Genomic DNA, 14,218 nt, shown 5'->3' with positions numbered 1-14,218 from the left:
TTTGAAGAGGGCACAGTTATAAAAAATGAATAAACTTTTTAATGCAACAGCTGAGACACCTTTGGCATGGTAGTAATGAGAGTCTGTAACCTGAATTTTTACTAAATACATCATATTACTTTAACTGAAGCAGAAAATAACACATTTATGTCTTGAGATAATACAGTATTTTGTTTTTTTTTAAATGAAGTGTATAAAAAGGGTTAATTTTATTTATTAAAGCAAAAGGTTTGTATGTTACCTGTATTACTGCCACAATCACAGAGATAAATAAGCACTGAAAAGATTTGCAACCATATGATATGGCTCTGACTGACTGAATCAATTCCATTTGCATGCTTATTTGGCCTCTGGAAAGCACTGCTTTTTAATAAATAATTGCTTCAGCATTTCAAGACAAAATCAAACTAATTTTTTTCTGACAGTTTAATTTCCTGTTTTCCTTCATTTTTTAGACTTCAGTCTGGAAAGAACTCCCTGACTTTATTTGCAGTTTGAGATACAACTGAAACCTGACAGTTTCTAGATAAGGTACACTGATGTGGTCAACAAGTACGTTTGCAAGCTCTTGCTTCCGGAATTGATGTCACACACATGCACAATTGACCCCTTGAAGCCAAAAAATTGCTGCTCGCGCATGGATGGCGTCCCTGAATTCTGACTGTGCATTTGCACCCAGAATTTTGTGGAGAACTTCAATGGAGCAAAAATCAGAGGGTTACCTCAGTGTCATGTGGTTGGTAGGAGCTTGCCTGTTGGCTGTGTGTCAGGGGCTTTGCAAAGGTAAATGTGGTTTATAAAAATGTAATTTTGTGCAGTCTCTTATTGAAAAATATAAATGAACAATGAAGGGCGTCATAAACCAAACGTTTAACAGTCTTGAGGCCATATTGTGCATTCAATTTTGACCTACCTCTTTGAGAAAAAAGCTAAAGTGAATATGTGTAATGACAAATTTCCATGCTGAAAGAATAGCTGACAAAATAGTGATAACAACAGTTATGATTATGTGGAGTCCTGCCAGCTTGTTTGTAAAAAGATATGTACCAAAACTTAATGAGGCATGATGTAGCTTCTGCAGATGAAGAACAATATGTTATTTCCTACTAAATGGTACTACGATTTCCTGCAGTACCCAGGGGAGATCAGTGTTTTTTAAAGACTTCATAGCTTATTATAATTCCATTACTTTGTAGAGCATGTATGCTATACACAGCACTTCGAATAAGGCAGTAAGTTATAACTGTACAGTTCCATACATCTAAACATCCATTTTAATATATATGGGCAAAAGGGGCATGTGCCCAGGGCCACCAACAAACATTTAATCTGATATAACTTTTTAAAGAACCATCCCCCAAAGTTGGCAGCCTGTCAATATAAGCAATGCAAAGAGCTCGACAGCATGTTTTTTTTTTTTTGCTTTTTTCTTGTGGTGTTCCAAATTTGTCATCAAATGTGTCTACTGAGTAAGCACAGTCCATTTCTTTGCTTTTTGCCTGCCTGGCTGCATTATTACAGTATATTGAAGTTCACATGCTAGAGGGTTTTAATTAAAAATTTCTTGGAGTGGTTAGTGTTTTCCCCAAGAATTATTTTTTGCCAGATTGGAACTAATAAATATCTGCTTCCCTAAAAGAATAGTTTTTTACACAATATGATGGGACTCTTCTGCAAGCAAATTCTGCCAGAAAAATTCTACTGCAGTGCACAAGGTGGGGCCAGATGGGGTCAAGCATCAGATAAAAACTCTGGGTAATGAGCCTGGCAAACTGACTGGGATGGGACAGTTGGGGCCCACCAATTAAATCTTTACCCCGTGTCTGCTGGTACTTTAAAACAGCCTTGTAAACATCTGGAGTACAAAAAACATGGCTACACAGTGATTTACTAATGAACAAACAAGGTGGCAATTCTACACCCAAAAGGATACTCTGAATAGATATTACACTCTTAAATAAAACTTCCAGAGAACTTATTTTGAAGGATGTAGCTGGCTTTTCTCTTATTTTTATCAGTTACCTTAGTAGATACAGCAGGTAAGCTAAATTTACCTTGGCCAGATAGGTAGGCAGCCTGTACAGGGCACTGCCTGGGAAACCATTTTAAAGGAAATGGCAGGTTTGTAGTGAAATGGAAAGCACGACCAAACTCAGCACCCTTGAAAACTTCTACATCTATGTTGACAACAATGCGCTAATAAATATTACTAAGGGCAAGGGCACACAAAGGAGTTTATTTATCATGCTGTGTAAAAAGTGGAGTAAATGCAATGTTGCTCATAGCAGCCAATCAGATGCTTTGCTTTCATTTTCTAACTGTTGAAATCTAATTGCTGATTGGTTGCCCTGGGCAACACAGCATGATAAATATACCCCTGTACAGTGTAGTCAACGCTTCTCTCCACCTGCCAATTTAAATCAGGTGGATGTGGATGTGTAGCTAGTGTCACATTCAGGAGTATTTTATAACCAGGTAAAATGACCCAGGTTTAGAATTATCTCCACAAATGTACTAATACATTAGCCTGTATCACATCAAGCTATGTTTTAAGATTGTTAAAACAACAACAAAAAAAAGTTCTGAAGTAGCATGGCAGGTGGTGGTGCACCACCACAAAGAAACAGTCTGATGGAGTCCTTATAGTAGTTAACTTGCTCAGTATAATACCAAAAAGCATCAACCTCTTTGAGAATATAAGATGAGTGGAGTTGAGGTTTTTTCACAAAATATACAAGTACAGGATCCCTTATCCGGAAACCCGATATCCAGAAAGCTCGGAATTACTGAAAGCATGTCTCCCATAGACCCAATTTTAATCAAATAATTCAGATTTTTAAAATTGATTTCCTTTTTCTCTTTAAAAATAAAACAGTGCTTTGTATTTGATCCCAACTAAGATATAATTAATCCTTACTGGATGTAAAATAATCCTACTGGGTTTAATTAATGTATTATTGATTTCTTAGTAGACTTAAGGTATGAAGATCCAAATTACGGAAAGACATAACAGGTCCTATACCTGTATTTAATATTCTGCACTTCTCTTTGTAGCTTTCGTATTTGTATCTAATATCTATTTTGTCGTTGCCTTCTGCTTTTGCCATTACTAGCAGACTAGAAGTCCATTTGGCTATTTTATGAGTACTGCCTCTGATAAGGCCATGTATGTGTGTGTTGTAGATTACAACCTGCATCACATCTGTGCAGTAGAGATATGTGTTCTGTGATGTTTCAATATGTACAATATCTTAGATCCTGCAGTTTGTTTAGTGTTTTAAACCAGTGCCAAAAAGCAATCATTAATGAAACCAAATCACAATATCATGTGTAGATCGTAAGATGTTTTAGCCAGTAGAAGTTTTGCTAAAAGGGACTATTTCAATATGCATTTGAAAGGCAGCCCATGTCATCTCAGCTAAAGTCAATATCATAATTTAATCCAGTAATTTCAGCTCAAGGCCTGGTTCACATAGACAACTACAGTTGCAGAGAGACATCCATGTTTAGGGACAGGCACTGCTGGTCTAGAGACCCCGTAATGTGACTGCTGACATTCTGTGACATTACAAAGAAGTAGCCAACACTACAAAGCATTGCAGAGCTGCCTATCATTCATCTGACCCTTTATGCATTACTAGCCTTATCTGGCGTAATAGATAGGGGGGGCTCAGTGTTTCTTGGCGCTAAGGACCTATCATTGGAGAAATGCTCTCTATGAAGTTTACCAGTAAGGCACTCAGCTACTAACTGCTGTGGTTATTGGCTAAAATAAAAAATAGTGGAGACAAGCTTCAAAAAAAGCTTAATTGCGATAAACAGTAAATTATTTGAATGTGAATTTTAGAAACCCATCTCTCAATTATTTGTAGTACCAATGGTATCATAAGTGCAAAATGTATCCGTTTATCATTATAAATCATGTAACAATTTGTGGAACATTTAATGAATACTGGTAACTGAAGGGTAATTCAATTATTATTTTAGTACTCTAGTACATAAATTACATTTGTGTTTCGCACAGCAAAGCGTCACATTAAAACACAACTTATTCATGAATCATAAATTCATGATTAAAATAAAATTCATATGATGCAAAATGGTCTCTATGCCTCTCAGGGGCATCTGGCCTACAGAATATGACTAAATAATTTTTGTGGGTTCTAGCTTAACTTTGCGCATGTGGGCTTACCAGAGGAGTTCTAAACCAAGTATCACTAGAGATATATTATTCACTTCACGTTACTCCCAATGATTTTCCCAAAACCTCCCCCACATTCACTCCCAAGTACGAAACCAGTCCCTGTGTTTCTCAAAACCACAGATCACTACACTACCCCCAATTGCCCACTATTAGGTACTATATGTAAGGGATCCATTATCCAGAAAGTTCCAAATTACGGGAAGGCCACCTTTCATAGGGGGACATTTACTAATCCACGAACCACCGAAAAGCATCCGATGTGTTTTTTCGTTATGATCGGTATTTTTGCATTTTTTTCTTCACCATCGCGACTTTTTCTACGCTGTCATGACTTTTTCACAAATTGTCGCGACTTTTTTGTCACCGTCGCGAAATAATCGTACTGTCGCACCGAGTACGAAAGTTTCAGATTCATTCAAGCTTCAGTATTGTGACTTTCCTTGGGCCAGGTTGGAGCTGCAGAGTGCCATTGAGTCCTATGGGAGACTTTCCTTGGGCCAGGTTGGAGCTGCAGAGTGCCATTGAGCCCTATGGGAGACTTTCCTTGGGCCAGGTTGGAGCTGCAGAGTGCCATTGAGCCCTATGGGAGACTTTCCTTGGGCCAGGTTGGAGCTGCAGAGTGCCATTGAGCCCTATGGGAGACTTTCCTTGGGCCAGGTTGGAGCTGCAGAGTGCCATTGAGCCCTATGGGAGACTTTCCTTGGGCCAGGTTGGAGCTGCAGAGTGCCATTGAGTCCTATGGGAGGCTTCCAAAATCATGCAAAGTCGGAAAGGTTTTCCCGCCGTTTACGAGCGCTCAATACGAAAAAGTCATAACAGCGACGAAAAAGTTGCGACAATCCGCGAAAAATCGCAAAAAATACGAAAAAGTCGCGAAATGTTCATTTCCGATCCGTTTTTTCCCCATTCAGGATTCGTGGATTAGTAAATCTGCCCCATAGACTCCATTATAAGCAAATAATTCTGATTTTTCAAAATGATTTCCTTGTTCTCTGTAATAATAAAGCAGTACCTTGCACTTGATGAAAACTATGTTATATTAATCCTTACTGGAGGCAAAACAATCCTATTGGGGTTAATTAATTTTTAAATGATTTTTCTTGTAGACTTAAGATATGGTGGTCCAAATTACAGAAAGATCTATATCTGGAAACTAGGGATGCACAGAATCCTTTGTAAAGGATTCGGACGATTACTGATTTTTTCCCTTCTGGAAACCCTCAGGTCCCAACCATTCTGTATAACAGGTCCTAAACGTGTATTTTATAAAAGTACACTTTCTAATAATAATTGCTTTTATTGTAAATTACAGTCATCTTTGCAATTTATCATCTTTCATTTAGGTTTAGAACTAGAAATCCCTGTTAAAATAAATACACAATCCTTTTCAAGCAGACAACATTGAATCATTTGAAAGGCTGGAACTTAATTTGACTGAATATAAGAGAAGAGCAGAGGGTCACATTTTGCCCCCAAAGCACCTGATTTACACAATAACCTTGAGGAAATTGTGAGCAGAGGTTTTCTTGTTAAAGAATCTTGTTTAAGAATCTTGTTTGTCTGGACAGAACCAAGAAAATGATGTACATAATTTAAGAGTGAAGCAAAGGAAAGGGAGGAGAAGAAAAATATTTGGTGACCTTTTCTACTGTAGCTTTAGAGGGATGGTTTACTTTCCTGGCACACAAAGCCTTCCATTTTACTCTGGTTAAGTCCTGGCAAAAGAACATCAAGGGAAACTTTATTTTTTGAGTTAACCCCCTCAAATGACAAAACTAGCAAAGCCTCATTGTCTTTGTACTTGTTTATAATAGTTTAGAACTCTATGTAAAAAAACATGATGTTAAAGCTATCAGTCATGATCAACTCACGCTTGGATCACACTGATCATATGTAAACTCTTTCCAACTGAAATGATTAAGCCAGACTGACTAATAACTAAATCTGGTGCATGGATTGGATCGGTGTTTAAACTAGAATGGCACAAGAACGGATTAAAATGTATCATGTAGTGCAAAGAGTGACCTAAGAGGATGCATGTGACAGAAGTTTTATTTTCCCCTGCCTTGTGGAAAGGAGAGGGGGAAATGTTGCTCTAGGTCAGTGCTGTCCAACTTCTGTGGTACCAAGGGCCGGAATTTTTCCGACCTACGTGGTGGAGGGCGGATAATGGAAGCCAGTTGTGACCACTCCCCTTTTTGAAACCACACCCACTTGAAACCACACCCGTGTTATCACATGACCATACCCATATTAATAGTTATAGTACAGCAAAAACCTGCCATACCCGGTCTTCCCTACCCTGCCTGTGTGTGCCATACTCGGTCTTCCCTACCCTGCCTGTGTGTGCCATACTCGGTCTTCCCTACCCTGCCTGTGTGTGCCATACTCGGTCTTCCCTACCCTGCCTGTGTGTGCCATACTCGGTCTTCCCTACCCTGCCTGTGTGTGCCATACTCGGTCTTCTCTACCCTGTCTGTGTGTGCCATACCCTGCCTGTGTGTGCCATACCCTGCCTGTGTGTGCCATACCCTGCCTGTGTGTGCCATACTCTGCCTGCACACACAGGCAGCATACAGTGACACAATGCTGGCACTGCTCCTACAGTCTGCACAATAACTATATATTAAAAAAACTTTTTAATTGCAGTACCACCCCAGTATATGTTCTTTTTGTAGTGTGCAGGGATTGTGCAGAGTTTCTACTGCTCCTACAGTCTGTCTGAGGTGTGAACAGGGGAACAATATGGGTGATTACAGCCTGAGCCTGAGGTGTGAACACTGCAGGGGGTGAACAATGCAGAGATTAAAAGGTGTGAACAACACAGGGGATTACATTTTTAAACAATACAGAGGGTTTACAGCCTGAATCTGAGGTGAGAACCATGCAGGGGGCCAGTTAATCACAGTACTGATACCATTTAAAGCTTACACAAGAGTAAGCCATCAAAGCAGCCAGACAGGTGGGGGGGGGCCACACAGAGGGGGGTCGAGAGCCGCATGCGGCCCACGGGCCGCCAGTTGGACAGCACTGCTCTAGGTCATTCAAATGGGGCCTGGCCATGTAGCAAAAAGTTATGTAAATTGTACAACTTATGTACAAACAATAGAAATTTCACAATTTATGTAACTTTCTGAAAAAATTCTGTGACTTGCCTAGAAGTTTACATATGTTATTTAACAATTAGGGACCCATTTACTAAAAATTGAGAAAAAAATCATATTTTTTTTTAAATTCTAGAACATTTCATAGTGTATACAAAAATTTTGTTAAAATTCCACTGGTTTTTTGGTAAATTTCCATGAAAAAGTCATAATCTGCTCAAAGAATACGAACATTTCGGAATTCTTTAACGCTTTGGTTACACTTTCATCTGGACTATCTTTTCGGCAGGTTGGATCTGTCAAGTGCCATTGAGTCTTATGGAAGGCTTCCAAAGCCAGACATGGAAGGCATCAAAGCAGAAAGGTTTTTGTGGCATTCCCAAACTTTTCGGCACAAAAATTTTGTGACTTTCGGAACACAATTGCGATATTTTCATATGGACGATAACAGCATTGTCAAGCCATTTCAGAACTTCAGAAATGATTGTGGTAACTTCAAAGTATACCGTATCGCATTTTGAGGTCAGAAAAAGAACGCATTGAAGTAAATGTGCCCCCATATGTCAAGGCAGAGCAGTGTGGTGGGGCAGGAGGATGTGTATGGTTTAAACCTAGGGCAAACTCCTCTGACCTTCAATAAATTAAAAAAATAATAAAGATAAATTCCACCAACCCCCAAAGACTTATAAGCACATTAATTAATAGAACTATTTATTAGAACTGTTAATTATAAAGTAACATCAACTGTTTATATATAATTTACTGAATTATATGAGCAATCAACTACATGTACTTTTCAGCAGTGGAATGACTAGTTATTGGTCCCAAAAGCAAGATTATTGGGCCCCTAAACTTTGGGAACAAGGCATTTTCCATAAACATATATTGCATCTGCTAATCACTTACAGTCCCACAGGACCTCTAGTTCCTGGGCCCCTTAGCAGTTGCAGGGTCTGTTTCCTCTATATACCCTGTTCCAAATTATTGTGCAAATGATATTTTTCTCATTTACCAAAATAATTGATGTAAATAACAGTCAGCATAACTCTCATGTTATCAACTATTAATACAATTCAAATTTTATTAAACAAACCTCCTAATGATAACAGTATTTTTTTTTTTTTAAGAATAAAAAACTTACAATGCACTGTTCCAAATGATTATGCAAATTCTATTTAAGCGTCAAAAAGATTAGATTTTTTGGTTTTCAATTAAAATCATTTGATAGCATTGTGTCTGAATGCCTTGGACGAGGTATGAAAACAGATATTTCACGGAAACTTAAGCATGATCATCGCACTATTAAGAGATTTGTGGCTGATTCAGAGCACAGACGTGTTCGTGCAGATAAAGGCCCATTGAGGAAGAATTTTGCCAGATCCATGCATCGGATCAAGAGAGCAGCTGCTAAAATGCCATTACATAGCAGCAAACAGATATTTAAAGCTGCTGGTGCCTCTGGAGAACCACGGACATCAAGGTGTAAAGTCCTCCAGAGTCTGCAACTGTGCATAAACCTTCTATTCGGCCACCACTAACCAATGCTCACAAGCAGAAATGGCTGCACTGGGCAGAGAAATTTTCAAACACTCCTGTTAACTGCTGAGTGCCGTGCAACCCTGGATGGTCCAGATGGATGGAGTAGTGAATGGTTGGTGGAAGGCCACCGTCTTCCAACAAGGCTGTGGCGTCAGCAAGGATGTGGTGGAGTCATGTTTTGGGCCGTAATCATGGGAAGAGAGCTGGTCGGCCCCTTTAGGGTCCCCGCAGGTGTCAAGATAACCTCTGCAAAGTATGTGGAGTTTCTGACTGACCACTTTCTTCCCTGGTACTGAAGGAAGAACTATGCTTTCCGTAATAAAATCATCTTCATGCATGACAATGCACCATCTCATGCTGCAAAGAATACCTCTGCATCAATGGCTGCTATGGGGATAAAAGGAGAGAAAGTCATGGTGTGGCCTCCATCCTCCCCTGACCTCAGTCCTATTGAGAACCTTTGGAGCATCCTCAAGCAAAAGATCTATGAGGGTGGGAGGCAGTTTACATCCAAACAGCAGCTCTGGGAGGCTATTCTGACATCTTGCAAACAAATTCAAGCAGAAACTGGCCAAAAACTCACAAGTTCAATGGATGCAAGACTTGGAAAGCTGCTATCAAATAACGGGTCCTATGTTAAAATGTAATGTGACCTGTTAAAATGTTTAAAAAGTTAAAATGTTGTTAAAAGTTTGATTGAAATAGCTTTTGATTTTAGTAAATATAATAATATCATTAGGAGATTTGTTCAATAAAATTTGGATTGTACTCTTAATAGTTGATAACATGAGAATTATGCTGTTATTTACATCAATTATTTTGGTGAATGAGAAAAATATCATTTGCATAATAATTTGGAACAGGGTGTAGTTACACCCTTGCTTTCCAGTAACTAGCTGTGGTGTAAAAAGAAAAAAAAAGCAACAAAAAAACACAGCCATCACATTCAACCTTATCAGCAAAACTTACCTCAATGCTAGTTTATCATTTGTGTAGCACACACATGGGATGTGGCCAAAAATGTTGGTACTACGTGCTGGTGTTCACGGCAGGGCCAAATGGTGACTGTAGAATTTTTGGACTTAGAACCAGTGATACACCTGTGCCAGACACAAAATGACTATGCATTGACTATGTCTGTGTGAGATACAGGTATTTCTATTATACTCCACTTAATGATTTATTTAATTTTATTTATGGTTATATATATATAGGGCTGACATATTTCCACTGTGCTTTAAAGAGATATATAGTGATGAGCGAATCTGTCCCGTTTTGCTCCACAGAAAAAAGTTGTGAAACAGTGAAAAATATCTGTGAAACTGCACAAAATTTGTGAAAAGCTTAATTTTTTTTGATGCGCATGACCATTTTTTGGTGCATCGTTTTTTTTTGCGCTGCAAATTTTTGAGCCTGTTTTTTGAAAAAATCCGCCAATGGCGAAATATGGTAATTCGCCGCCAATCCATGCCTGGCGAAAAATTGCACTCATCACTAAAATTATACAGCATTCACATCAGTCCCTGCCCCAGAGAAGCTTACAATCTAAGGTCCCTATCACATGCACTTCAGATTTAGTCAGAAGCCAATTCACCTGCCTGTAGGTTTTTGGAGCTGAAACAGATGAAACAAGAGTACCTGGAGGAAACCCACACAGACAGGGGAAGAACATATAAACTCTTACCCCTTGTTGGGATTGAACTCAAAACCCCAGAACTGCAAGGCAAAAGTGCAGCCCACTGAGCTTTGAACATTACAGAAATCTAGAAATTAACTCACCTGACATTAAAAAAACTGTATATGTATGTATAACTTTATTTATAAAGCACAGGGAATAAGTGCCATGTGGTCTGAGACACAGTAGGAACGAGGTCCCTGTCCCGTAGAGCTTACAGTCTAAGTGGTTGGGTAACATACAGGCACAAATTGGAAGGTAAGTGTGCATTAGGTATGGGCATTTGTTCTTAAGCACAGAAAGTGCTCCAGAAGGTAACAGCTGAGCTAAGAGAGGTAGTGAGTGTTCCCTACGGAGGGATTCAGGGATGGAGTTCCAGAGGTGAGGAGCAGCAAGATAGAAATGTTTAAGCTGAGAGTGCCCAGTGGGTGTTGATGGTGTAAAAAGATGTTGGCTCTGAGAGGAGCAGAGGAGACAACCATGAACATGCAGGGAGACCAGTGAAGAAATGTAGTGGGGAGCAGAGGTGTGAAGGGCTTTGAATGTTAGCAGAAGGAATTTGCATGCAATCCTTTGCTTAATAGGCAGCCATACTAGAGAGCTTAAGTTCCCTCTTAGGTGAGAGCAGGAGGATCCTGGATATATGTGTATTTAATAGGAGCAAAAGACTGTAAATGCTACTGGGGCAGGAAATTATGTAAATAAGGAATAACCCTTGTAAAGTTGGCCACAAAGGCGGATCGACAAGAAAGGCAATATCGCAGGAGCACCAGATATTGGTCATCTTGTTGATCGGGCTGGACGAATGATATTGCTTTTAGGGCTGAATCCCTATTGTTTCTACCTCCATAACTGACTATTCATCTCTGAACGTCAGTGGGGGGAACAAACGATTTTTTCTGCTAAAGGATTGTAAATGTAAGGTGTATGGCCACCATAAAACACTGCAGAATATATATGATAATAAATAATACATTTTGCTTAGTGTCTTGCTTTATTGGGCAGTGCACTCCCTTTCCCTTTATGTATTTCTTCTGCTAAACACTACAGAAAAATGACCTCTGGTGGAGACTTTCACAGGACATGCCAAATACAAAATAAAAGCCCAATATAGTCCCACCCCATTGCTAATGCAGAAATTGGGGTTGACTTTTAATAAATTGGTGAACAAAATTTAAATCTGAAATGCTCACAGCAAGGTATAAATGCAGTATAAATATGAGGCTGTAATCAACCTATAGTATGCACAGATAAGAGTAAAAAAAATGATAATTAATGCTAGTGCAACAGAAGTTAGGCGAACCGTAAGCCTTTACAGAGTGGCATAACATGACTCAAGCCAGGCCCAACCTATTACCTACACCCTCAGCCTTACACCACATGTGCCTGTACAATATTGCACTCAAGTAAGGTGGATCCACGCGTCACAACCCTTGACCCCCCCCCCTCTCCCCCATAAACCCCCTGTGCTTGCAGAGTCTGGTGTATGGTAGTTACAACACTTGCCAACTTAACTAGCTAAAACCTCCTAGCCTAAAGGCTGTTTAAAGGGGAGTTAAAATTATAATGGTGCTGAGATCTACCTGTAATATGAATCTCTAATGCAGGGGTCTCGAACCTTTCTTACTCATGAGCCACAGTCAAACGTAAAAAGACTTGGAGACCAACACAAGCATCATACATGAAGAAGCTAAATAAGGGCTAAGATTGGCTATTAGGCAGCCTCTATGCACACTATCAGCTTACAGGGGGCTTTATTTGGTAGTAAATCTTGTTTTTATTCAACCAAAACTTGCCGCTAAGGAATTCAAAAATAACTACCTGCTTTGGGGGCACCGAGAGCAACATCCAAGGGGTTGGTGAGAGACATGTTGCTCACGAGCCACTGGTCTAATGTAACAAAAAGAACAACTTTAAAGTTAAATTTAATTATGAGACATCAGTATTGAATTTTGAGGCTAGGTTTTTTTTAATCAATTACCCTTCTATTCAAAGCCTCTACTATTTACCTTCTAGCCCGTCATTAAAATAATTTTCTGGTTGCTACAGTACCCTGGGACCCTAGCAACTGGATATCAATTTAAATTGGAAAGGCGTAGAACAAAAAAAAAACAAATTTTGCAAATGCAGAATGTCTTGAAATGCTTTTAGCTACATTAGCGCCCATACTAGGTTAGAGGTTTAGTTTTTAGCAAAAGTTTCATTCAAACCTTCAATTTCAGCAGCACTGCCAGGATTTTATTACATTTACACTCAAAACATGCACACAGGAGATTGATCTGAGATGCAAATATGTTCTTTAGTGTAACAAGCAGATATAGTCATTTTGATGCCTGAAATCACTTTCATTCAAACTGAATAGAAATTGCCTGAGAGCACCTGGTTCTGTCAAGTGACATATGTTGTACAGGTATCAGACCCATTATCTAGAAAGTTCCGAATTACGGAAAGGACATCTCCCATAGACTCCATTTTAAAGTCACGTTTTTAAAAGTGATTTCCTTTTTCCCTGTACTAATAAAACATTACCTTGTACTTGATCCTAACTAAGATATAAATAATTATTATTGGAGGCAAACAATCCACTGGGTTTAATTACTGTTTAAATAATGTTTTTAGCAAACTTTGGGTAGGAGATCCAAATTGCGGAAAGACCCCTTATCTGGAAAACCCCAGGTCCCAAGCATTCTGGATGGGGATGGGGAAATATAGGCAACAAAACACTCAAATCACCCTGTCTGCCACCATCCTAAGATCTGCTGGTAAAGGTAAATCAAAATTAGCCTTTTGGCCACCGCTTGTCATCATACTCAAAAGGTAAAACTAGCCTGAAATTTCTAACAGCACTCAAGCACTCTACAAATACAAACTGGCTGCCAAGAATAACTCTTAATACAGCAGAACAACTGACAGAATTAATCTACCCATGCCTTCCAATAAACACACGCATGCTCACATTAATAAACACACAGTTATGGGAGTGAAGGAGTTGCTCGCTATTTAGATAAAACCGCAGCTGTATGGCATCAATGAGAACAAACGTCAGGGAGATTAATAAACTATAACTCTCTGCCCACAACCCAAGACTGGTTTCTTAGTTGTTCAGTAGTTTAAATAAACAAGCTCTGCCCGTCTTCCCTCTTATTGTAGAAAGCGGCAGCAGTCACATCTTACCAGGGACAGCACCTTCCACTTATTTGATTTCTTTTTCTTAGCGCTGTGGGATCCTCTCCCCGGCTCCTCAGTCAAGGCCATAGGGTTCAGCATTGAGTGTTCGAGCATTTCCCCGCCAGTGCTGCCGTTTCTTCCCCCGGTCTCCATATCTGTGCTGCCCAGTGTCCCCAGCTAAGCGTTAACTGCTTCTGCTGCTTCTCAGTGTCAGCCCCACACGCTTTGCTCCCATTAACAGCTGTCCCGCCTGGTTCCTGGGCAGCAGCTCTAATATCACATTTACTTACTGCTGCCTGATCACTCCTGTCTCCACCCGCTTAACCCTCTCAGCTCTGTTCTGCTCTTCACTTACTGCTTGGTGTAAATAGAAAAAGGGTGCACTGCATCCCATCTGATTTTTTCGCTTACATTTTAGTTTTGCAGGTGGTCTGAAAGTAGTTGGTGAAATTGGTTTAATTACCTATAATAGTACACATGATTAATATAAATTCATCAACATCAGAGCCATTATAAGGTACCAGTGGG

General features: G+C 39.5%; 1 protein-coding gene across 1 annotated transcript in view; it reads right to left on the bottom strand.

Moving 5' to 3' along the window:
* The window catches only part of enpp1 (ectonucleotide pyrophosphatase/phosphodiesterase 1), a 69,734-nt gene extending 55,723 nt beyond the window's left edge, over window positions 1–14,011 (bottom strand). The window contains exon 1 of the mRNA XM_031902489.1: window positions 13,697–14,011. Coding sequence (XP_031758349.1) covers window positions 13,697–13,843 — 147 coding nt within the window. The 5' untranslated portion in view covers window positions 13,844–14,011. The remainder of the gene's footprint in view (window positions 1–13,696) is intronic.
* Between the last annotated feature and the right edge of the window lie 207 nt (window positions 14,012–14,218).

This window comes from Xenopus tropicalis, chromosome 5 (genome assembly GCF_000004195.4).
Source record: "Xenopus tropicalis strain Nigerian chromosome 5, UCB_Xtro_10.0, whole genome shotgun sequence".
Classification (NCBI taxonomy): domain Eukaryota; kingdom Metazoa; phylum Chordata; class Amphibia; order Anura; family Pipidae; genus Xenopus; species Xenopus tropicalis.
Note: the sequence above shows the minus strand (reverse complement) of the source record. Positions and strands in the feature narration are given on the sequence as shown.